At 35.1% G+C, this 24,762-nt stretch overlaps 1 protein-coding gene across 3 annotated transcripts; it reads right to left on the bottom strand.

Moving 5' to 3' along the window:
- Positions 1-175: 175 nt before the first annotated feature.
- Positions 176-17,704, bottom strand: LOC107764482 (chloride channel protein CLC-d-like). Of its 3 annotated transcripts, none has more exons than XM_075257247.1 (23): positions 17,203-17,704; positions 16,678-16,750; positions 14,414-14,635; positions 14,278-14,324; positions 14,096-14,194; positions 13,749-13,823; positions 11,392-11,480; positions 10,860-11,000; positions 10,691-10,761; positions 10,529-10,608; positions 10,262-10,411; positions 9,261-9,320; positions 9,092-9,166; positions 8,365-8,516; positions 3,837-3,972; positions 3,624-3,755; positions 3,144-3,221; positions 3,006-3,061; positions 2,796-2,882; positions 2,552-2,708; positions 2,228-2,329; positions 1,932-1,978; positions 176-508 (listed from the first exon to the last, which is right to left on the bottom strand). In XM_075257247.1, exons 1-23 carry the CDS (start codon positions 17,392-17,394, stop codon positions 433-435), a joined length of 2,397 nt encoding a protein of 798 aa, XP_075113348.1. In that variant the 5' UTR covers positions 17,395-17,704; the 3' UTR covers positions 176-432. The 3 variants fall into 3 exon arrangements, with proteins under 3 accessions (XP_075113348.1, XP_075113350.1, XP_075113349.1); XM_075257249.1 differs by having other exon boundaries at positions 1,937-1,978; XM_075257248.1 differs by having other exon boundaries at positions 3,624-3,713.
- Between the last annotated feature and the right edge of the window lie 7,058 nt (positions 17,705-24,762).

Genomic DNA, 24,762 nt, shown 5'->3' with positions numbered 1-24,762 from the left:
ACTCGAGAAAGAAATCAATTTTAATCCCTTTAAATTTCTTTATCTTTTGACTAAAGATACAAAAAGAACTAAGAGGATAATCCAGTATCAGAAATAAATAAAAGCCATCCAAATGCACAAGTGCAAGAAATGCTAGAGACCCACTGGAATCCAAGAATATGTGAAACAGTATCAGTTTACTTTGAACTATTGCTCTATGAAAGGGAGCACAACTTTTCGATTAATTGCAAGAAGTACAAAAAATTGATCTGTTGCTATAACCCCATGACTCAAGGGGAAATGAATACACTATACATTTCCTAGAAGAATCTAATACTGACAGATTTAAGATAGAATCAGATCTATCTACTGCAACCAAAATCTTGAGAGTGGAAGCTGGAAGCTCCACTCTACTGCAGAGATAGCAGCATAATCATTGGGAGCCATTCCATTTTAAAGAAGACCATCAAGAAGCGATTGTCCAGCATCTCCACTCCTCTTGATCCTTCTATTGTTAGTTTGCGTACATCTGATAACCAAAAAGAAGTCAATGTAAGTTGCTTCAGTTTAGAGGAGCACTCGAAACTACCATTAATCCATTGATTGAACAATAACTCTATCCAAAAAATTCTGGCGGATTTAGATTTTGCATAGGTTGATTGATACCTTATTCCCATTTGTTCCGTAATGATTTTTGAATAAAAGAGATCACGATAATATATTTTGTTAGATGCATTAAGGTTTAAGAATTGAGCACAAAAATTCACGGGCTATGCAACAGGCATGGTCTGTGCGGAGCAACTACGACAACTTCTTACAAGTATGAGATACGAGGCTTTACCACTTCAAATAACTTAACCTAGTCACTTTACCTCTAAACTATAGACCCATAATCTAGAGATAGACTAAGGGGTCATTTGGTAGGATGCATTAGATAATGCATGCATTAGCTTTGTGTATTAATAATACATTGTTTGGTAGACATTTTGAACCTATGCATTAGTTATGTAAGCATTAGTTATATATCCTATTTGGTATTATCCTATGCATAACTAATGCATAGAAAACAATGGTATTAGCCGTTTTAATGCATCCATTAGCTTAGTTAAAGACAAAATTGTCCTTCAACATTTATGCTTGATTAAAATATGCTAGTTATTATATTGATGGAAGTTTAAAATAATTCAAATAGTGAGAAATAAAATTATCGCCCTAGTAAATAAATAAATACTTAGCATATTTCCTTTTTTATAAATAAATATTTAGTTCTATTTACAATATAGGTAGACAAATTAAATAATTTTTTTAAAACTTTTTGCGTCAAAAATATTTCTCAACATATGTTTCATTTAGAAAGTTAAAGTGATGGGCTGGTTTTGAGGGCATTTTTGTAAACAAACAATTCTTTTAGAAATTGCACAATGCTTTAATGCATCAAATCAAACAATGAATAAGAAATATGTCAGCATAACTAATACCAGCATAACTAATGCAAGCATAACTAATACCAGTATTACTAATACACCATATTCAACATTATTCTTATGCACCCTACCAAACGATCCTCACTCTTCTCTTATGGAGATACGAGGCTTTACCGCTTCAAATAAATATATCTGTTGGTTAAATGGGACTCCTCCCTCTACTGGTGAACACACGAAACTTGTTTTGATTTTGATTTCCTAACTCTCTTGGGAGAGTAAAATTTAAGTTCAGGTATTCTACACTATCAGGAATCTGTATACTCTCACACATCATATATATTTTGTGTTGTGTTATGAACCACCAGCGATGCTTTACTGTATGGAAGACCTATTTGCATCCACTAGTATGTTTAGACATTTTAGGTACTTGTGTTGTAGCTGTCACAGGATAACTGACAAAAAATCAGGCGCACATCCATAATAATCAAAACAGAATAGATGTCCATCAGTATGAGTAAAGAAAGAGACCTTACACTAGTGGATTGGAGCTCTAAGGCCGCCGGATCATCATTATTCTGCAATATAAAGTCTGGACTATTAACATCAATTGAAAATACGGTAACCACTTTTTTTTCTTTTAAATTAACCGAGAAATCCCCAGTGAGCTGGTCCAACCCATGTTGGCCCACAGGTTTGAAGCTTGGGGTAGTATGGATCTGCCCCTCTATCCTCTCCCAGTTAATACCCCGCTTCGTTCAGATGAATGGTTTGAACCAAAAAATAACCACTTTAAGTATATATGAAGATAGGTCTAGCTAAAGTACCTCAAGTATCAGATCTTTTCGAGTGATCACGCCAATAACACGAGCAGGACGTGGAACAACAAGTAAGTGCCTCAGTCCTAGTTGACGAAAAAGATTATAAACCTGTACCATTAACAGAATGTCAAACATTTTGATCATTTGAAGTTCACCATGGCTAAACTTAGTCCCAGTCATGAGTGAAATAAACTCGTCTTGCACCTTTAGACTCAAAATAACTAAACCTAAGTCTCCAATTTCATGCGACCGTTAGCAAACTAATGCCTTGAAAATTAATAAAGAAAAAGCATTAGAAGAAGCAAAAATTAGAATAAGTGACTACATTACCTTGGTTAATGACATGTCTTCTGGGACCACGTAGGGAGACGGGTTTAAAAATGGGGCTAGATCAATGTACATCTCCAGATCATCTAGGGTGAAATGAATATCATGGAGAGATATCCCTTTACTAGAAACGGGTTTCACAAATTCACTAAGGTTGTGCCTGTGAAATACAGAATCTGTAAAATTTACATGTAGTGGACAAAGAAGCACCAATAAGCAATCCTTGGTAATAGTTCAACTGAGTTACCTGATTGGCAAGAGATCACCTCTTGAATCACAGGGTAAAGGGCTATGCTGAAAATCAACTTTTGATTGTAGAAGCACCAATAAATGACTGCAGTATCAATAAGATAGAATAAATATATTGCTCAAGTCTACTGATTATGATCTTCGCACAGAAATTTTTGTCACTTCAAATAATGCATTAATAATAGAAAAGATCATCGCTATCTCTCACCTTCTTAGTATAAGTCCAATAACAAGTGTCTCCCCACTTCTTGCGTGGTCAACAACCTAAAAATCAACGAGTAAGAAGAATGATTAAACAAGAAGATAGCTTCCATTAAACACTGCAGAGGGACAAAGCTTAACTTACAGGGAAACCATTGTGGTTATTGCTCCTCAATATAGAAACTACATCTGCCACCTTCACTACCCGCGGGAAGTATACAACCTAAAAGATGCAGGAATTAGGGGCGATTAGTGAGCCACAATTTGAACAGCCACTGCACAGGTGGGGGCCAGAAGAGTATTATGCATTCAGATTATTAGTCATGGTTAAATCAGATGGCCTTCCCAGCAGCATGAACGTAGAGGTCATTATTGAAGTATCATGGATACAGAGCTGCTTCTACACTTGCATTTAGCAGAAATAAAATAACAAGAAAGGAAGTAAGATTTCAGCCATCCAAATCAAACAAGAGTGCTAGCTCAATAACTTCAACTAGAAAAGGGTGAAGAAACCAACAACCGTTTTTGGTTCAATTCCGCAAAAAGATGACCTTCCACACAAACAAGGAAACAAGCATCTGCTAGTTGGACCGGACCATGACAAGGGCACTGAAGAAACTCTTACCTTTTGATTCCCACATGCCTCCTTTGCCGTCACATAACGCATTTGATACTTTGGTTTAGATTCAAGTAATGGGATTGCCCTTAATCTAGCCTGCTCTTCATATAATCCTTCATTAAAAGCATCACCAACAGCCTAAACATGGGTGACCCTTAGTCCTATGTCAATGAAAAGACAGCCGGAGAGTATTGTAAGCTGTCCAGCATCAAAACTCACCTTTGAGATAAGAAGAACCAGCATTATCAGAGGTAAAAGCTTTAAGTTATTTGTAATCTCGACCATAATGACACAGAGAGATACAGTCATGCGCATAGAACCTCCAAGAAAAGATGCAGCACCCAGAAGAGCATACCTAAAGTTTCAACACAAAAAATGTTTAGGAGACTTTAGAGATGATTGAGAAGAAAAGAGATAGTCCAGTGAAAGATTATCATGTGAAAATATCTGATATCAAACCTAAAACCTCAAAGTAAAGAGTGGAATAGCTCAAAATTTTTAAACACCCTAGGCTTTTTTTTAAAACTTTTTTTGATAAGATAAGATTATATCTTTCAAACACCTTTATGTGTTCCTCCCTATTTTGGGGAAAAGGTAATAATTTATTTCAATCCATAATATTGTTTTAAAACAATTATGATAAAATGCAATCAATCATTTCAAGACTTGCAGATCCAGCGACATCAAGTTGGTGGAAAGATCAAACCACTTTCATTAGCCTAATTGCCATCAATTACACGAGCCAGTCTAAACTGACAATGTTGAAGAATCAGCATAACCATTGATTTGCTTATTGATTAGAGATCCCCCAAATTTTAGAAATCGTTGACTCTCTTTCTCTCTCAAGCAAGCAAGCAAAAAGGTACAGTAGGATATCACCCTATATTTGCTTATTGATTAGAGATTGCATGACAATGCAAAAGTAAATGGACAACACCAGACAAAACAGTATCTCAAGCATTAGTTGTGACAGAGAGTACAATACCCCACCATTGTAAGTAAAAAGATATTATCTTGACAGTGATAACCCACACGATTAGTCAAGTCAAGTTGATGCAGTGCATAAGCACTTCCATTTTTGTTAACAGCATTGAGACACGTAGTGGCGTTAACACTAGACTAGTGATTAGGAAACAAACCCTAGAGTCTAAAGGTTTCAAGTTGAACATGATTGAAACAAATTACTTGAAGTGCAAATTCAGTGACACACTGCATGAGGCAGATGTGGAAGTGAGGATTGATACACAAGTCATCTTCAAGAGAGGAAGCTTCAAGTATCTTGGGTCAATAATCCAAGAAAATGGGGAGCTTGATGAGGATATCACACATCGTATTGGAACGGGATGGATGAAATAGAAGCTTGCATCCGGTGTCCTATGTGATAAGAAGGTGCCACCTAGACTTAGAAAGTTCTACAGAGTCGTTGTTAAGACAACTATATTGTATGGGACAGAATGTTGGCTAGCCAAGAACTTACATGTTCAGAAGATGAAAGTAACGAAAATGAGAATGCTTAGATGCATGTGCGGGTATACTAGGAGGGATAAGATTAGGAATGAAAATATACGGGCAAGGTATGAGTGGCCTCCGTGGTAGACAAGATGAAGGAAGCGAGGGCATGTGAAGAGGAAAACAAATACCCCAGTGAGGAGGTACGAGAGGTTGGCAGTGATAGGTCTAAAGAGAGGTAGAGGTAGATCGAAAAAGAATTGTGGAGAGGTGATTAGAGAGGACATGGCAAATCTTCAGCTGACCGAAGACTTGACCCTAGATAGGAGAGCATGGAGGTCAAAGCTTAGAGTAGAAGGTTATTAGATAGTCGAGCGATTTCTCTCTCTACTCAGGGACGCCATGGTTCTAGTTTAGAGCACATTATCTGCTCCCTCTTCTCCTTATTAGTATTACTATTATTATTCTTTTATTATCTTATTCTCTAATTCTATTACTACTATTGTTTCCTTTAATTTGGTTATCTTACTATTTTTGCTACCAATACTTTTCTTTTCTGCAGTATTTTCATCATAGCGTCTTTACTCTTGTATTTTTCAAACCTACTTTGAAAATGTTTTTCTTTAGCTGGGGGTCTATTGGAAATAGCTTCTCTACCTCACACAAGGTAGAGGTAAGGTAGAGGTAAGGTCTGCATACACTCCACCCTCCCCAGACCCAACTTGTGGGATCGTATTGGTTATGTCGTTGTTGTTGTTAGAGAGGAAGGTAAAATTGCAATGGAATTTCTCATAACGATTTCTAAAACTAGGTCTAATTTTGTTAAACTAGAGGGGAGGCCTAGTAGTTGCCTCCCTTCTCTCGCATCTCCACCCACCCCACACCCACCCCACCCCAAACCCACGCAAAAGACAAAGCAAAATGATTATAGGGTTTTCCTCTCGATTAAATTTTCTCTATTAAAGAATCATGAAGCACACTTGCTCCGTTCCTTGAACACCAGGGTATCTGCTTCCGTCAACTGTGATAGCTAACCCCATTAAAGAAGTGAAAAAGGAGATTCAATATAGTTTCTAGTGACCATGCACTTAAATACTTTGGAGGAAATCAGAAGTAGGCAGATGTTACTTTTTCAACCAAAGAAAGGGGAAAGAAGAGGAAGAAGAATTGTGTTCCAGTATAGCCTATGTCGAAGTTTTCACCTGAGGATAAATCGATAATGTATCATACTATATTATAAGTGTGAAGCACTAAAGTAAAAGGTGAAAGACCAAAATAGCCATCAAAAGTTTGAACGACTATTTTGCCCTTTGAACAAGCATTATTTCAAGAAGCTTTTTGTATAAAAATGTAAATAGACATTCCAAGTTATCTTTTTTTATATTTTTTTAAATCTCCTCTCATATTTTCAATTAATGCTCTTTTAATTTGAAGGGGACGTTGAGAAGACAAAAGTTGCTATAGACCGTCTGAAGAATTTGAAGAGTTGTCGAGAATAATTAGTAGCCTGATACATTTGACAAACCCTCAATAAAGGATCAGAGTAATCTACTAATTAAATGTCTATACATTATGAAAAATCTGGATATAAATGACTTATTCAAGCTCTGGAATTCTGAGAGCTTTTATCTATAGTTAACTGTTTGGAGTGCTCATTCATCTGCATATTTTATTATCATATGTTTTACTATATTCTTATTACCCTTTCTTTCATTTAATTCCCTTTAAGTTCTTGCATAAAGTTTAAGTTACAATTCTACAACTTAATTGTCTTTCTACATATTTACTTAAAATTTTATAGAAATTTTCAGTAACAAAAGAGTGGTTTTGATGATTGCCTTGGGAAGAGATGTTGAGACGTCATGGCATTTGTCTCCCATTGAAATATTGCTCTGTAACTTTTTTCTCCACTCTTAGAAAAGATGGCATATGCAGCAACGAAGCCAACCAACAAGCTTGGGATTAAGAAGCCACAGGCGCATAGGCACATAAACACAACAGTAAAATCACTCTTTCCTCCTAAAATGTTAAGATGATGGTATTGAAGTTGAGGTTAATGTCTGTCATTAGATTCATTTTCCTTACATAAATTAATTACTGAAATGCAGGCATGCTATATATATTGACTTTTTGGAAGTACTCTTTCAAATTTGTAGCTAAAAAAGTGTTCTCTATTTATAGTTTAGTGTCTTTATATGTATAATAATAATGTTTAGGCTTTTGGGTTTTAAGTGTTCAAAGCTATTTTTGCAGTAATATTGATTTTGAAAACTTCGGTACAACTCATATTTTATCATCTAAATCTATGTATAAATGAATAAGAACTTAAGATTTTTCAAATTACAATATTACGTACAATTTTGTATGTAATACTAACTACCATTCTAACTTCATTTTCCTTATTTTAGGAGAAAAACTTAAGATTTTGTTTGAATGATTGTAAGTCCCCAGACCCTACATGTGGGATTATACTGGGTATGTTGTTGTTGTTTGAATGATTGTAAGACTTCGACTTCTTCGTCATATTTGTATTTTTAAGTGAGAAAGAAATACAAAATTGTTTAGGAGAAAACCACAAAGGGCTGAAAATTGTGCCTTGTAAGGGCTTCAAAGTGTTAAAGTGCTACAAAAGGTGAGAAATTCCAAATTTTCTTTAGGAGCATTTCCATGGGCTTAAATATAGTTTAGATAGCAATTTCATCATTGTAATATGTAAGTTGAACTCTTGCTTAAATCACCTTCATTTAACCCTCCCGTAGAACACTATAAATTCAACTTCTATGATTGTGTAGAGTATCCACGGAATATGAAACAGTCTAATCGTTATTTTACCATTTGCACACAATGTGTCAAATATTTGTAGATTCATTTTTGTTTAGAACATATTTGTAGATCCATCTTCATTTTAAACTAGCTCTAAATAATATATTTGTTTTACTGTAGTCATGGGAATTTTTACTATCTTAGTTGTTTATAATAATTAAAAAACAAAATATTACAATGCAATTATGATGCTGAAGTTTCTATACTACATGATATGTACATTAAAATAGAAGGGGAAAAAAAAGATGACACATGCATATTTAGGAAAGAGCAAATAACCTTATCAATGCTAACTTTTTGCACATCTCTTAGATTTTACTTTATATTTCAATCAAATGTTTTTAAAATATATATAGGTAAATTTGAACTATTTTTCAACATATATTATATAAAATTGATGGAATACACGTGCAAAGCACGTGTCAAAAAACTAGTATGGCTAAAATGAAGGAGTAAACAAGAAAGAAATACTTACGTCCCCTCTTCAATATTCAGCTTCCTGTAAAAGCTAACCACAAACATGCCAACAAGACGTCCATAAGTTGATCCTATCATGATACCTGGCACAAACTGACCTGCTGGAACTGCAGTTCCAAAGGTCACCACTGCCAAGGTGTAAAACATAACCTGACAGACCAATAAACCAACCATTAGTTTCCTGCATAATTGTAACCCACCAAGACATAAGAGGTTTTGCTATAACTTTCTTCCCTAAACTGTATAATTGACACCAGGAAAAGAGTGCTCTTAAGCACAAGAACTCAAGCTGTGTTGGCAGAGAAGCATAAAATTTGAAGATTTAAGAAGAAAATTTTCAGAAATGCACGCTAAACAAAGTGATTCCTGCCTCAATCAAGTATCACTCAACACACAACCTGAGCACAAGAATAGCAAAGTTCCAGTGCAGATAGAGAATCATATCCCACCCCACAAGAAACTCACATCCCGATACTTTGAATTAAACTCAAGACACCATTACAAAATTCTTTTACAATGTTAACTTTCAGAAACAGCAGTTCTATAGGGATTTCAATACAGCTATCATGTTTTGCTAAATTTCAAGCACATGATTTTTCCTAAAAATTATCAGTAACACTTCACCGAAATGGAAATGTTAGGATGACACCAAAAATTCATGAAGCTATCATCTTGCACAATCACGAACGGGAAGGGACTAGGGAGAGAGAACAATTATTCAATACCAAAAATGTCAGTAGGCTTTGAGCACTGAATTCGTGAGCTGTCTTTGCACTGAATAAATTTCTTATGGCGTCATCCTGCAGACATGTATGATACAAAAGCTCCATCAGCGAAAAGGAAACTTGACAGCATTAACAAAAATGAACGCAGGTTCAAAAATTGTTTAAAGACCTGAGTGTTGAAGAATATGGTTGCGAGGTCATTGTACTCTTTGTTGTTCTGACAGTAAAACTGCAAATTCACACAATTAAAGCATCAACAACAAAAGAAGAAAAGCCAAATTGGATATCAAGAAAAACAAAGAAGCAAATATCAACACAACCCAATGACACAAAGATAAATGAAACATTTCTAGATATTTCAGCAACGCCTGGAGTTGGACTAGAAATGTCAGCACATAATTAATCAAACCACAGTCGTAAATCAACTGCTAGTCCTGGATCGAGTATGCATAACAGATTTGTATACACATTCAATTGCTTCGAGCAAATATTTTCCAGATACACTTTTTCAACTTCAACGTCAAATACTCTTATTTTTTAAATTTCAAACCAAATGATGTCCAAACACTAAACAGATTCAAGAACAGTTCTCTTGGAGGTAGGAATAAATGCTTCGCCAATCTAACAGAACATAGATTTGAAACAAAGAGGACAACAGAATTCTGGAACCATGCGGCAAAGACAACACAATTTTACTCTCTATGTTTTACAAGTAATTTGTGTATACGAGCACCAAAGCAAGACCCGGCCTGTGTTGACAAAGAATAGAAGCATCAATAATGATCCAGAACAAGAAGAGATCAGTTAAGAAGTAAGATGGTCAGGTATCCACAAGCACTACAAACAAGCTCTTTAAGTCCATAAAATGCTAAGCCTGAAATTTTTCATGCAAGAAACTAAGGTGCCTGCAATGCCAAACACAAACGGAACTGTTGACTGTACTTCTCCACATCTCACAGCTTCCTACCCATTAAGAGCCAATTGACATGCTTGATATGCATCAAAGAGTATGTGCATAGGATTTAGAAAGGACACCACATGCAGCATAGACAGTTACAAGCTTAGAAAAATGATAAAAACAAAATCTATGAGAACCTAAGCAAAAGGGACTAAATGCTTTAATAACGATAAAATAAAAGAGAAGTTATAGTAAGTCATAGAGGATCTTACATTAACATAATTGCCAAACATTCCCGGTGCTTGCGGACATTCAATGCCAGAGTTAGCATCGGCTTCAGGGCACGGAGTACATTTTCTAAAAAGTGGCAATCCAAATGAAATGGCTGAGGTTATCACAGAGATGATACAAGCTTCAATAATCTGAAAGTGGGAAACCACAAAATTAGTTCATCGAGCTTAGTAAATTAACGTACACTCATCTTTAAGGATGAGAATACACAACTGCAAGAAATTCCTGATCTTAATAAGTAAACTTACTTTAACACGATTTCCTTTCTTGTGCAAATAATTTCTACGCCAGTGTGTCATATAGAGAGTAAGCTGATTGAACAATGCTCCTGCAAAGGTCAATGCATGACAAATTGATTTACCAAACATTTTTCTCCGGTATCTCAACATCTTAATGTCGGTCTAACATACCAAGAAGACCTCCTATAACTCCAATAACTGCCATGGGCAACAACTCCTCAAAAGAATAGTCCTCTTGACCACTGAGAGAATTGCAAGATGTCAAAAAAATAACGACGATATTGTGCAGAAGAGCTAAATGAAGTTAGTACAGAAGACCTAAATGAGTTCAGAAGCTAACCCTGAGATGTCCCATATAATGAAGCCTCCAGCGCCAAAATGACCACAGTTTCCATCTTTACACCATCCCATTGCTGTACGGACAACAACAGCTACAATAGCAGAGGTAAAGAAGACCCGCCACATCAGTTGACTCCTCCACCTTTGGTCAATGATGAAACAACAATGATCAGACAGCATTTAATTTTTCACAATGCGGAACATGCTAACTACTAGTCAAGTGGAAGTAAAAACATTCTGCTGCTATGATTGATTGGAAAAAATAATTCAAACAAATTCTAGCTCCTAGTACAGTGCAGCACATTCAAAAGTGTACAAAGGGAAAAGCCAACAGCACTTATTCAAAAACCAGTCCACCAGCTTATATGACAATTAATCACAAAAGCAAAGGGCTTAACATTAATGGTTTAGATACTGTTCGTTAGCAGTGTCAGAAATACAGTATGCACAAGTAAAAATTGTTCATTAAGGAAAATATTAATCGATTGCACTAAATGTACATGAAAGAAACTCAGTGTAGATATGAGAATTACCAAGAAGTGACCTCTTCAAGAGCAAATAATACCCCACCTACTGGAGCTCTAAAAGCAGCAGCAACTCCGGCTGCACATCCACAAGTCACCTGAGTCAACAGATAAAGGAGGAAGCACTTCTTAGGACAGAGAAAACCCCCTTTCATTATAATTGTAAGGACCAGATCTTAGCTTTCATCTCCAAATTATTTTAGCATTTCCTAAGATTCATAAAGAAGCTGACATCTTATGTAGAAAAATAAGGAAATAAAAGATTTAGATTGTTCAGATTGATTATTGCATCAAGCTTGGAGGGTCTAGATAGTGTTTAAACAGGGTCTGACGTAGAAGTGGAGAAATTGATATCATTTTTACTGACTTACATATCCTTATCTTTTTTTTCTTTTTCCTTTTTTCTTTTTTTGATACCTGTGGCGTCCGGGCCAGATTGCGCGCACCTCAAAAAACACCAACACATGCAAGGAACCTAGAATCAAGCCTGAGACCTCAGTCTGAAAGATTAGGCGCTCACTCTCACAGATCCTTATCACAATTATATGGTTTGATTTATATTTACAAGTTCAGAGACCGTAGCAAGATTCTTATAGATTCTTACCAACTTCAAATAATTAAAGAAGAGCATGCCATGTACAAGAGGGAACCACTAAATAACATTGGTTTAGTTTTTTACACTATCGAGTTGATAAAAAATTGATTTCAGTCGTGTACGTTGAAACCTGCGAAAGACGGTAAGTAACCTGATACAACAAGTTAAACCACAATGATGTGTAAAATTATTTACATTGACAATTCATATAATCAGGACCCAAAATTAAATTGCATGATTATTATTGCAACAACCAAGAAAAATGGAAAAAGAGCTGTTACTCACAATAAAGATGTGTCCTTACTTTTAATAAATATATAAATCTGGATGCTTAAAACAAAGGATAATTGTGCAACATCCCAACTTTATTTACACATAAGAAGGTGATAATCCACTTCTGAATTGTTTTAGCAGCAAAATATTGTATCTAGGTTATTTTTTAACTCTAATACTCCACTACATGATTTTTCTGACTGTCTTCCAATTATTACTACACTGCATACTATTTTGCTTCTAGAACCAAGAGTCCCACAACTTAAGAAGTACCACTATTGCACATGTACTACCTTAGTGACTCCCTTTACTCAGGTTGAATAACCAATGGACCATAATAAACATGATTTAGAAAAACCCTATTTGCACCTAGTGTAGCTTAATGCATGACATGTGTAATCCTTTTACGTTCATTTTTCCATGGTTAACTAACCGAATATCTAAGGAAGTTTCAAATATCAAGGAAAACTCATAAAGAAAAATGAGATGAATGTTAACCACAACGAATTAAAAGGAATGTTAAATTATAACCCGAAATATAACTTTTTAAAATTAGTTAATACCATAGAAAACTAACTTTTTAAACTGTTTAATTTGGCTCCAAGAGTTAAATTAATAAAACTTTCTCATACACCGGATGCAGAAAAGTATTTATGAGCAAGAAACCGCTCTCCACACTCTTCTTAAAAGTTAGAATGATTGTAAAGGCATCATTTTTTAGGATTCTTTTTAAATGATAAAAAAGTAGCATAAAAAAGGGAGATGCTGCGCTAGGAAAAAGCTATTAACCAGCGGGTATTTCAAATCTCTCGGTTCCACTTATTCAACTGTCAAGACAAGCAATACAGCTCCAATGCCTCAACATTTAAATGAAAGAAAAATGACCAACCAGGGAAGTGTAAAAACAGTGCTCGAAGTAGTTTATTAAAAGCTGCCGTTTCCAATTAAAGTGATGAAGCGATGCGAAGTGAGGGTTTGCTTCATTTATGAAGCCATGCGCTTCAATCAATGACACGCATCACAATCACAATAGGACGCAGTCGGTTCTTCAAATCTCAACTTTGAGAAGTTGGATTAATATTGGCACTAATGTATATCAGATATTGAAATTAGTAATTAAACCATATATGTTTGGTATTTTTTAAATGTTGTGAATTGTGCGCTTCACTTCAAAGAAGCGTGAGTCTCAGTTCTCGCTTTTTGCTTCAATCCCCGGGACCTTGTCGCTTTTTTGCGCTTTTCGCTTTTAAGAACACCGGGCCTCAAACAGTCAAACTACAAAAATTGAGCAAGTATTGGAGACCCTCAATTGGCACTTCTTAGACAAACAGATCAAGCGAACTAAAACAGTATAGGACCTAAAAAGCTGGAATCCAAAGAGCTCCTTGGGGAAAACAGGTAGAGAATTTGAGATGGTAACTGGTAGACAATATTCCTCCAGGTAGAAATGGGAAGAGGTATTCTATCTCAATTAACATAAAGGACATCAGTCACTCACCAAATCACGACGATCCCGTTCACTGCTAAAAACTTGGAGCCACCTTGACCGCAGGTGATATTTTGTGGATCCGCCCTGTAATTACAGAAAAATACATGAGCATTCAGCAAGCATAACATTTGGAGTTACACACTGGACATATTTCAGATGATCGCCAATACAGAGCAAGTATCACATCTTTAATTCAAATGACAGGTAAAAAGAAACAGAACATTGAGTCAGCAATAGATATTGTGTTTCAAAAACTAAAAAGAATATAAGATAAAATTTGAATTCTTGAAAAATTAAAAAGTGAAATGCAGTCAGAGAAAAAAAAACACGAGTAGATTTAGACACTGTATACTCACTTGTCCAAGCAAAGAAGCAATACAAGCACCAATATGTACAAGCGGCCCTTCTTTGCCAAGGGCAAGACCACCTCCCACTGAACCTATGCTTCCAAAAATCTAAAAGACCGAATAAGAATAAAAACAAATTATCTAATTTAGAGTGACAGGATCCACAACAAAGCTTAGATGTGCAACCATACCTTTCCAATCAAAGTTCTGAAAAGAAGGATACCATGTGTGTCAATTCCTACACATACAGACCAAAATGAGCAACCCAGAAGAAGATATTATCCCCACCAGAGATTCAACAACCAATATCAGAAAGTACAAGCTTACCGTTTAGATAACCCTTTATTTCAGGAATCCCTGATCCTGACGCTGCTGGTGCGAAGTGTGTGATAATATATACAGAAGATAATACTAGCACCAAGTTGATCAAAATATACACCAGACATCCAGCAAAATATGACTTCTGAATAATTTGAAATGTCAATGAGAACTTCCATCCCGCAAAATTTTCAACAGAAAGATTAATGAAAACAGCAGCAAGTCCTGTGCCTGAGAAAATGAATAGGACTCAGTTCATAAGAAAGCAACCATTAGGCCTAATGCTAGTTGAAACACATAAATTAAAGAGAATAAGATTGCTAGAGTGAAATGGAAATAATGTTTTGCCCTCTGCGTTGTGTTATTAGTTCTCTCAACTCCACCATTTCACTGTTTAAACATATAAACCAGAACACAACAAGAAGGTATTGTATGATAAAATGAGCAAACAAATTTAGCAAATTAATTTCGATGACACAAGGAGGAGGGCGGAATATGAACAATTCACATCCAATTCCTACTGATTTCCGTTGAATATATTTGCAACCCTCTAAAATACAAGTCACTAGATTTTCTCATGATTATGACTTAAACTCATGGTTCACCACACATATATCCCAACAACAAGATTGGTCCTAACATCATACGTTGAAGGACAAAATAAAGATGATCAATTAAGCTACTCCGGAACTTCCAGCCCATGAAAAGAAAATCATTCCTTCTGGTGAAGAACTTTTCCTACTCAGAGAGAGAGCGAGAGAGATAACCATTACTTCTGAGGTACTAAACAGTGATAAAGCTCCAAGTTAAGCCAGAATATATATAATTTGGCAAAATGGGGACTGACAAATTCATTTTTTAAAACTCTTATAAGCTCAAAAATGATTCTCATATAGTTTCAGAGTCATACGACAAAATTCCTAAGACGAGGATAATGCACACTACATTTGGACTTTCAAAATTTTCTGAGAAAAAGTTAACAAATTTTTCTGGTCAAAAGTACCTGTTCAATAGGTAAGAAAATGATATATAAGTCAAGAACAAAATTATGAAGCACTATTCACCAAATGGAACCGCCTAAATGGGCTTTAGCAATTTAATCTCATTCGCCTAAATCAAGTTATTACCTTAATGTCTTGTGTAGGATCATATTTTCTGAGATTCTTCGGACTATAACAATAACTATCCACGCTATTTACAAGTAGTTGCAAACCTCAGAAAAATTCAGTGTCCGTCTTTAAACATGAGACCTCTATTAATAAAGAATAAGCTAGCCCCCGTACAGTAATTAAATGATTATTAAGATATTCCTTTACAATAACATTAAAGACTGATTTTTGGGATTCATTTATGACCGAGTAGAGGCAAATCAGAGCAAAAGAAGAAACTTTAATTTCTCAGTTTCTGAGTGTTAAAAGATCTTATCTATATAATGATACCTTATTCTAGAATGAAAGAGCTAGTTGAGGCTCCCAAAACAGAAACAGAAAACAAGAGAAAAAAAATTCCTAGCTTCAATTTATATCTAATAACGTCAACCAGGCAACGAGTAACTCCACAATCCAAATTAATGTGATTCATCTATATGAATCCTCCTTCTCCATTTATATGTTCCATTCTATTCAGGGCATGCAAAGATTGATTCAAGATGCATTTTCAAGATTACCAGTTCTCTATTGCTGAGGATATAAGCAGGTATAAGAAAGAACATCTTCTTCCTCCTGTAATGTTTCAGCTAAGTAGGTCATCAGTTATATGTCAACCTATTTACATGCAACGTATAGGAGTCAACAACAAATCAAAATAGTTCAAATGACACATGTGATTCTGGAAATTTATTTGTTCTTCTCGACTCTAATCCCCATCCCTTGAATTTTATAATATCGCGTTACTATTGACCATGTTACTCCATTTAAACTCATCTCATGTCAATATTATGATCCTCCGTATCTCTTATCCCGTGGCTGAAAAAATGAGGTTTTTTCTGGAAATGGGCATAAGATATTGATGTTCTCTTTCCAAATAGAGGGAAAAAACAGCAAAAAGGTGCTCTCGCCAATACAATCCTATTAGAACTGCTCACAGCGTGGAGAACTGTTATCACAAATATCCATCCTTCCAGCATTTTCATGTGAAGCAAAAACATTAACCTAACTCCAAAATTATCACTTTGAGGCAAACGGGGTACCAGGGACAAGAACATACAATAGAAAATCTATTCCTATAGGGTATAAAGAGAAATAACCATAGATTAAGTTGACACCAAATCTCACCAATTCCAATTAGTAACGCCAAGAACCATTTCACCACAACAGCATATCCCATATAAAGCTTTCCTCTTTTAGCCTGTCCATATAGCACACATCAAACACAACTTCAGATATCTTATTTTCCTAATATAAAAGCAACTAACCATTTCATTTCTCTTTTTCTATATACAATTCTAATATAAAGCATGCATATTTAGAACAAGAACTGAGTTTTTATGTAATTATCTATTCAAATAGTATCATATTTTCCTAATATAGAGCTAATACTTTTTTATGAGTTTAAGTTCTATGCACTGACGTAATTTAGAAGGTAATAAAAAGGTAAATCTCTAAGATAAGCATTACTGGTAACTTGGTAACTCTAAAAGTTGTAACTAACCTCCTATAACAAGTTAAAAAATACTGATAGCTAAAAAAGACTTTATACTTACAGTGCATATAACTTGAATCCTTTTTAATAAGTAATATAAGCTATTATCTTTAAACAAAAAGGACTAAGAATTGAGCTTTGCAAAAAGGATCTAGCACCTGTTCTTCCCTGTAAGCATAATTTTCAACAACTTCATAATCGAGACTTTCCACAGTGCTCCCATTGCCCTTTGTTGATGACGGACCCACCTCGCCGCCGTCTTCCTCCTCCTCCTCCTCCGCCATCGCCGGAATCCGTGACCACATCAGCTTCGCCGTGTCCACCCCATTTTGAAAATGATCTGATAACATATCTATATCTATATCTATATATGTATTAATATATAAGTTTAATGAACCCCAAAACCTCAAAAATTCGAACCCCTTTTGATGAATAAGCCCAAAATTATAGCCTAAAACGCCAAAATTAGAGGTGAATTTTGAGAAAATTGGGATCAAGATTGGGTTTTTTCTGGTTTCTGCTGACTAAGAATTTTAAGTGTCAATGTCAGGGTAGGGTGATGAGAATTTCTTTTCTTCCAGAATAAGCGAGAGATGGGCATGTATATATGAGTTAACATTCGTGAATTGATGTGTATTTCTCTGTTGAGTCTACTAGTCCGGTGAGTCCACCACAAGTTTACTTTACTTCTTGTGGTAAAAAATGTTTTAGGGAAAGGGGAGTTGTTTGAAGAAAACTAAAATAATGCAAAAAGGATATTAGAAATAGTTGAAGTCATGTTCTCACTGCATACAATTTGAATATTCTATTCTATTTTTCAAATTTTACAGTACATTACAATGGTAATGACTTTAATGTTTTGGTTAATTCCTTTTTTTTTTAAACTTTCATCAAATTTAACCGATAGAGTTTTTGGGGATAATTGCATAAAAGTACAGTCAGCATAAGTGTTTTTCATCCACGTAGCCATCATTTTAAGTTTTCATTCGTGTAGCCCATAAAAGTTTTACAATATGACATCATCGTCTGGATATAACTTTATAAATCTATATGTGATTTTTTATTCTTTGCACACAACCAACTTAAATCGATCATATACATTCCTATTGCAATTACAACAATGCAAACCAACTATAATACAACTTGAAAAAAATTTAAATTTTCTTCTGTTCTGAGTTCTAAATAGCAGAAACAAAAGAAATAAAAAATAAAATTGAAAAAAATGGGTACAAATTCGCAATTTGGCAGAGAAATCAACAAAAAAATTGACTTTATACATCGATTGTTCGAGAAAAAGTAAGAAAAAATTTAATTTCAGTTTTAAGTCCACATATGTTGTACATGTATAAAAATGTATAACTTAGTATAAACTCGTATATGGAATGTATAATAATGTATTCTAGTATTTCACCAACATAGAAAAGCAAAATTAGCTTTAACGCACATGTGAAATAGGAACTTACTCCAAAGAGAAAGACCATTGCACCAAAGTCGAACAGAAATCGCGTATAGAAAGAGTAATGTTATATAACACTACTTACACACCTAATATACAACATTATACAATATTATACACTTATTATAATTTTGTATAATGTTGTATAATATTGTATAATGATGTATAATGTTGTATATGAAAACTGAATTTCACCTTCAATTTCCTTTTTCAACTGGTATGATTCTCAAAACCAATATTAATCATGCTCAATCAATCCAGTACTCTAGATTCTAGTTACTAAAAGCTTTTTTAATATGTTTAGCTTCACCCAAATAATTTCACCGATATTAATCAACACCCATTTGATTTTTTCACCAAAATACATCTTCCCCATGTCTATTAAAAAACTCATAAATTAGAATAGGCTTAAAATCTCTGTCTAGAACTTCAATCTTGAAGAAATTTCAACAAAAATAAGAACCCAGTTCGGTCTTTTCAATCCAGAATTTCAATCTTGAAGAAATTTCAATAAAAATCAAGAACCCAGTTCTTTTCCAAATTTTACCTCACCAAATTCGCTCTCAAAGAGTTGCAAAGTAGTCCAACTGAACCAAATCTCTAGGTTGAAGCTTCTTGGACTATTATCAATTAATTTCAATAGCACCCACTCGAATTTGAGCACGATTCTTTCATAAATTTTCAGATTTGAAAAGCTTCTAACTCCCTCAACCTAATTTTGGTTTGGATATCAAAATCTTGACTTCACAACAAACTTAGAAGAGGTGGCCACTGGAGTGGAGAGAAGAAGAGGAGAAAATCTAGAAGAGATAAGTGAAGATTGTTTGGGTTAAACATTGAAACTTTTATTTCAAGATATATACAATATGAGCCTCAGCGTGTAAAATCCCAAAATATGGGCTCTTTATGGTTATAGAACTGGGTCGGGTGATATACAGTGTAATTGTTCCTTAATTTAAATAGTCACCTATCCAACCATTTACGTGAACATATTTCCTTTTTAATGCATGTCAAAAATAATAACCCCCCTTTATATTTAGAAATAATTTATTTTTATGCAATAATTTATAGCCACGCAAAATATATATGTTTCATTTTACACCACAAATTCAACAGTCTTTACTTTTTTTTATAAACTTCATGCCCAGTTAAATAGGTTCACAAAAATTGAAACGGAGGGAGTATTTAATTAGGCAAAAGAATTTATTCTTGACAAACTTAAAAGACTAAAAGTCGAAGACGTATAGATTTGAAGGTATCAAATGCCACATTGTCTTAACATATACCTCACACGTAGAGGCGGATACAAGACATAGAGGCTCCGGATGCCACAATTTTTTAACATAGCCATGTTACAATTTACATTATTTAAATAGAGTATAAATTTAATCAATTTGATTTATTTGGATTTCGGTTCGGGTTCTTTGTCTTTAAGGTTAATATAGATAAATCGATCGAGCAAAAAAAATATGTAATAATTATAATAACTTGAAAAAAAAGCTTAAGATTTGTACAAGAAAAAAAAGGCTCGTTATCGATATATATATTTGGATACTCAAAGAAAACACTTATACTAATAAGTCTAAATATTAAAACAGGAGTAAGTTTACAGCCATTATTCAATTTATTATTTTTTTATAAAAATTAAGTTCACTCGATATTATATATAATTGTCCTACTTTAGAGTATTTTAATAAAATAAGCTTTTATCCTTGATTAGAACCGTAACTTATTCAAGAATTTCTATTTATATTGTTTGGTTTCTACAAATCAATTTATCGGAGTTGTGCTCCTGGAGAAAAAAATTAATTTTTTTACCATCTATTCATAAATTATGGATGAGTTGGGAATGCGCAATAGTAGGAAATTTTCTTTTTACGAGGAAAAAATAGATTTGTGAAAGAATTTTTTTATATATGTTATATTTAATGTTTAAAGGGAAAAAAAGGAGAAAAGAAATTTTAAAACGAACTAATAAAACCAAAGAAGAAACAAAGGAATTTGTAGCAGTTAAATGCACCAAACAAAGGCTTCTTAAAAATTTGTGCCAAGTTGGACTCAATCTCCTGTCGGAAAGGTGGAAATGACAGTGCCTTTCCAGTGGCACCTTGAATCATTTTGTCATTGGGTTGCCACTTAAATTATTTGTATACATTCCTTATATAGATATGCATCTATATATACTATTGCATATTCTCGGCCAAAGCTTGCGAATAGCATACGAACCCATTATTTACATATAGATCTGCCCCTTCTCACACTAACCACGTAGCATGAGTAAGTTAATGTTATTTATTCAATTTGGTCCTTTTTAAAATTAATTTTAATTAATTTAACAAAAGATATATTCATATATTAAAAAATTATGCCCCATTAACATTTTTTAACGTCACATCTCATTAACATATTAGCAAAAAATTAATGACATTTAGCATACCCAATATTGCTCTTTTTTTGTTTAAAATTATCCATATAGAGGAGCTAGGCATAACTCCAGCTTGTGCATTCTAAAAATGATAATTATACATATGAGGATATTATAAGCTCTTTGTAATAACTCTATTACAAAGCAACACTCTTTGACTAACTCTAGTCAATACAACCAATATAATAATGGTTGAATATTGTCCTACAAAATACTTCTCTAAAGCCGTGTAGGTTTATAAATAATGAATAAAAAGATAAAAAATCAACAAACTTAGAACTTACAACATCTTCAGTGTTGGGATTTGGTCCTTGTGTTTGTAGCAACTTTATTCTTAATGGCAGTTACGAAAACAGTGGTGGCTGGCACATGAGATGATATATTTTTCAGATTGTCCTCTCTCTCTCTCTCTCTCTCTCTCTCTCTCTCTCTCTCTCTCTCTCTCTCTCTCTCTCTATATATATATATATATATATATATATATATATATATATATAGAGAGAGAGAGAGAGAGAGAGAGAGAGAGAGAGAGAGAGAGAGAGAGAGAGAGAGATATCTTTTGGTTTGGCCTCTAGCAGCAGCAGTTGTGCTGCTACACTGCTGTCAGTTAGTACAGTGAGATAGCTTTTACACCTGTAGGATTGACTATATGACGGCTAGGGAAGTGATCATATCTAGTACCTTATGTGGTTCTTAAAGAACGGTTGTCCAAACATCAAAACATATCGCAATAAGCTCAAAGGAACTGATCACATCTAGTTCTTATATGGTTCCTCAATGGAGTTTGACAAATCATCAAAAGCAAAAAGTAGCATAACTTATCAATTTTCCCCTTTTTTATGATGACAAACTCACATGTTCCCTTTATGGATCAGGCATAGATTCGACATTGTTAACATCAACTGCCCAGAATTGATTTCTATTGTTAATCCCCCCTCCCTCCTCCCCAATTATTTTTCCCCCCTTTTGGCATTATTGAAACAAAGTTAAAAGAAGTTCAGCAACATTAACTCATTCTAATTGTGTACACACAACATGATCAAAAATAAAAATGCAAGAGAGTAATATTGCACAATATAGATAGTAATTGCTCATTGAAGATAAATATAAAATAGAGTTGCAGTAGTGCCAACAATACCAATATTACAAATTTAAACAACTAAAGTTCCAAAGTCAATAACCAACAATCATCAAAAGAGGATAAATTTTAGATGGTAGTGAAAAGGGGTCAAGATATGGAGCACAGGGGTAGGAGAAAAGGATTAAAGAATAAAGGCCTTGATGAACTTGTCCATTCTTTTATTGCAGTTCTTTGATCAGTGATCATCTGCTCCTTCAGGTCCTCGACTTGTTTTCTCAACTTTTCATTTTCAGCCTTCAACCAAAAAATTTCCTCTGTTAGGGGACCATTGGAACCAGGTTCCATCCTTTCTAAGTGAGCTGGGACCTCAAGATAGCATTCTCAGCCTGAAGTCGTCACTTAATCTCTGTCGTTGTTGTCTATTGAGCCTCAATTAGATTGGAGATGGTCGAATTGTTTCCCGCTCCTCCTTTCTTCAACATGAATTCACATTCTTTTCAATGTGTTCATGGTAAACATTTGCTTCTTGGTCCCCAGAGTATTTTTTCCAACGGCATATCGAAATTCTCAAAGACTCTTGTAAGGAGAAACCCATACGAAAGACCGTGCTTGCCATCCTTAATATTTGCCACTTTTAACATATGCTTAATCATGAGTCCTCGAAGGCTGATTGATGTGTAGGAATCCCGTGCCTCAAGAAGAACGAGGTCTGCTATGGAGGCAATAAATATCCTCTTAGATTGAGGCAACAACACCTTGTTCACCATCTCGAATATAAGCTGATATTCTGGCTTAAGTTCCTTCTTGTACACCATTTCTCCTGACAAAGTGTCCTTCCTTTTCACAATCAACTTCTTAAAAGTAAAGGATGTAGTTCCCTCAATTGTTACCAGCTCATCAGTGGGCACTTCAAGAATTCCCCAAGTGTGTCTTCATCTAGAACAAACTCCTTCCAATTGAAATTCAAGCACAATGTGGCCTCATGCATAATAAATAAACCAGCATAGGATCTCCTCACTTCATCCTCACATACCTTTGGACTGGGGAGTGTAAATATGTGACTCTAATTTTGAAATTCTACAATTTCAACAATTTCTTTCATCCTTGTCTGCTCAGCAATCGTAGGGTCAAAGACTTGACCTAACAACACCTTTTGAAGTTTGAGAGTTGCCTTTCTTTCCAACTCTGACAACTCCATATTTGCCTTTTTGGAGGAACCAGGTTCCTCGCTTGAACTTTTCCTCTTTTTAAAAGGTCTTTTCTCCTCTTTTTCTTTCTCCACCTCCTCATCAACTTTCACTAGGAACTGCTTTCTTAAACACCTTTCCCTCTCCTTTACCAGTAGAACTTTTCTTGGAATTCTTTCTAACAAGAGGTAACGCTTCCTTCACAACCTCCTCATCATCAATGTCCACCACATCTGTTGGTGTCACTTCTTCCTCATCCACCAACCTACTCTTAATGTCACAACCCTAAACCCGGACCCAGTCGTGATGGCGCCTCTTGTGAAGACAAGGCTAGCTGACACTTCCCATTTCAGTAACAGTTAAATAGTAAGAAACAATCTAAAGCATGATAACATAATCCAAGGTTTAAGAAAATGATAGTATAATATGCGAAATACAACCCAACACAATCCGATACCGGGTGTCACTAGTCATGAGCATCTAATCAAATCCGGAATACTCAGAGAAAACTGCAGAGTTTAATATAGAAACTAAGAATTGTAAGCACGTGATTTTTGCTTTGCGGGCAATCGCTCCAAAAGAAAATAAAAATAGTGACAAATGGTTTCGCTGTACAATTGTTCGAGTTTTCGTGACATGTGTTGTTAGTCATTTGTGGATCTGTCCATTTTTGCATTTAATCATTAACAAACAAAATACAAAATATGTATGTTAGGACGATTAAACCATAATTCGGTCAGTAAAAGAAAATTCAAAAAAATATATATATATGTGCATCGTTCGTTCTAGGCTTTTAGTTAACTTACTTAAATATTTTTGTGATAATTGTGTTAAAATGTTGCATTGTTGTTTAGTTTTAATTTCGTTATTTTATTATTTTTGTTATTTTTATTTTGTTTTAAAAGAAAAATGAAATTAGAAAACAAAGAGTGAAGGAAATCGGTTTGGGCCCAAAAGAAATGAAACAAAAACAGGCCCAACCAGCACTCAGACCCAGTCCAAATCCGGCTGCCCAAGCACCAGTTCAAACGACGCCGTATAAAGGCGTTCGATCTAAGCCATTCGTCCAGGCCAATCCAACGGCTCAGGACCCCTTTCAGCAACCCGTGTTCAAACCCGACCCAATAACCAGTCTGACCCAACCCCTCACTTAAACCAAACGACCCGTCTCATTTCTCAGCATCAGATCTAAGCCGTTGAGATCATATGATCTAACGGCTCAGATCCAATCAGCCTCCCCGTATATAAACCTCCTATCATACCCCCGCGCCCCCTATTCGAACCCACCCCTCACTCGTCTCCTTCCCCAAACTGAAACCCCAAACCCTAGCAAGCCGCCCTAGTCTCCCTCACCATTAAAGCCGGCGGCACGAACGCCGGTGACCACCTCCTGAACACCCTAAGACCCCCTCACTCTCCTGAACATGGATCTGGTACCCCCTAGCCTCGAATCACCTTCCTTCGTCTCGAATCTTCATTTGAAGATTTGAGTCGAACCCGGACCTATGCCAAACCACCCCATCTTCATACCAGACACTCCCCTGACCTTCCTCGTGACCAAACCAAGCT

The sequence above is a fragment of the Nicotiana tabacum genome, chromosome 7, assembly GCF_000715075.1.
Source record: "Nicotiana tabacum cultivar K326 chromosome 7, ASM71507v2, whole genome shotgun sequence".
In the NCBI taxonomy this organism is placed as follows: Eukaryota; Viridiplantae; Streptophyta; class Magnoliopsida; order Solanales; family Solanaceae; genus Nicotiana; species Nicotiana tabacum.
This window is presented reverse-complemented; position numbering and strand designations above follow the sequence as displayed.

Excerpts from the sequence above, each read along its gene's own strand:
- LOC107764482 (XM_075257247.1), bottom strand. The coding sequence starts at position 17,394 with ATGTTATCAGATCATTTTCAAAATGGGGTGGACACGGCGAAGCTGATG. Across the intron at positions 13,824-14,095 it reads TTGCTTCTTTGCTTGGACAA|GGCGGATCCACAAAATATCA; the intron begins GTGAGTATACAG and ends CTGTAATTACAG. Across the intron at positions 3,222-3,623 it reads AGGCATGTGGGAATCAAAAG|GTTGTATACTTCCCGCGGGT; the intron begins GTAAGAGTTTCT and ends TGCATCTTTTAG.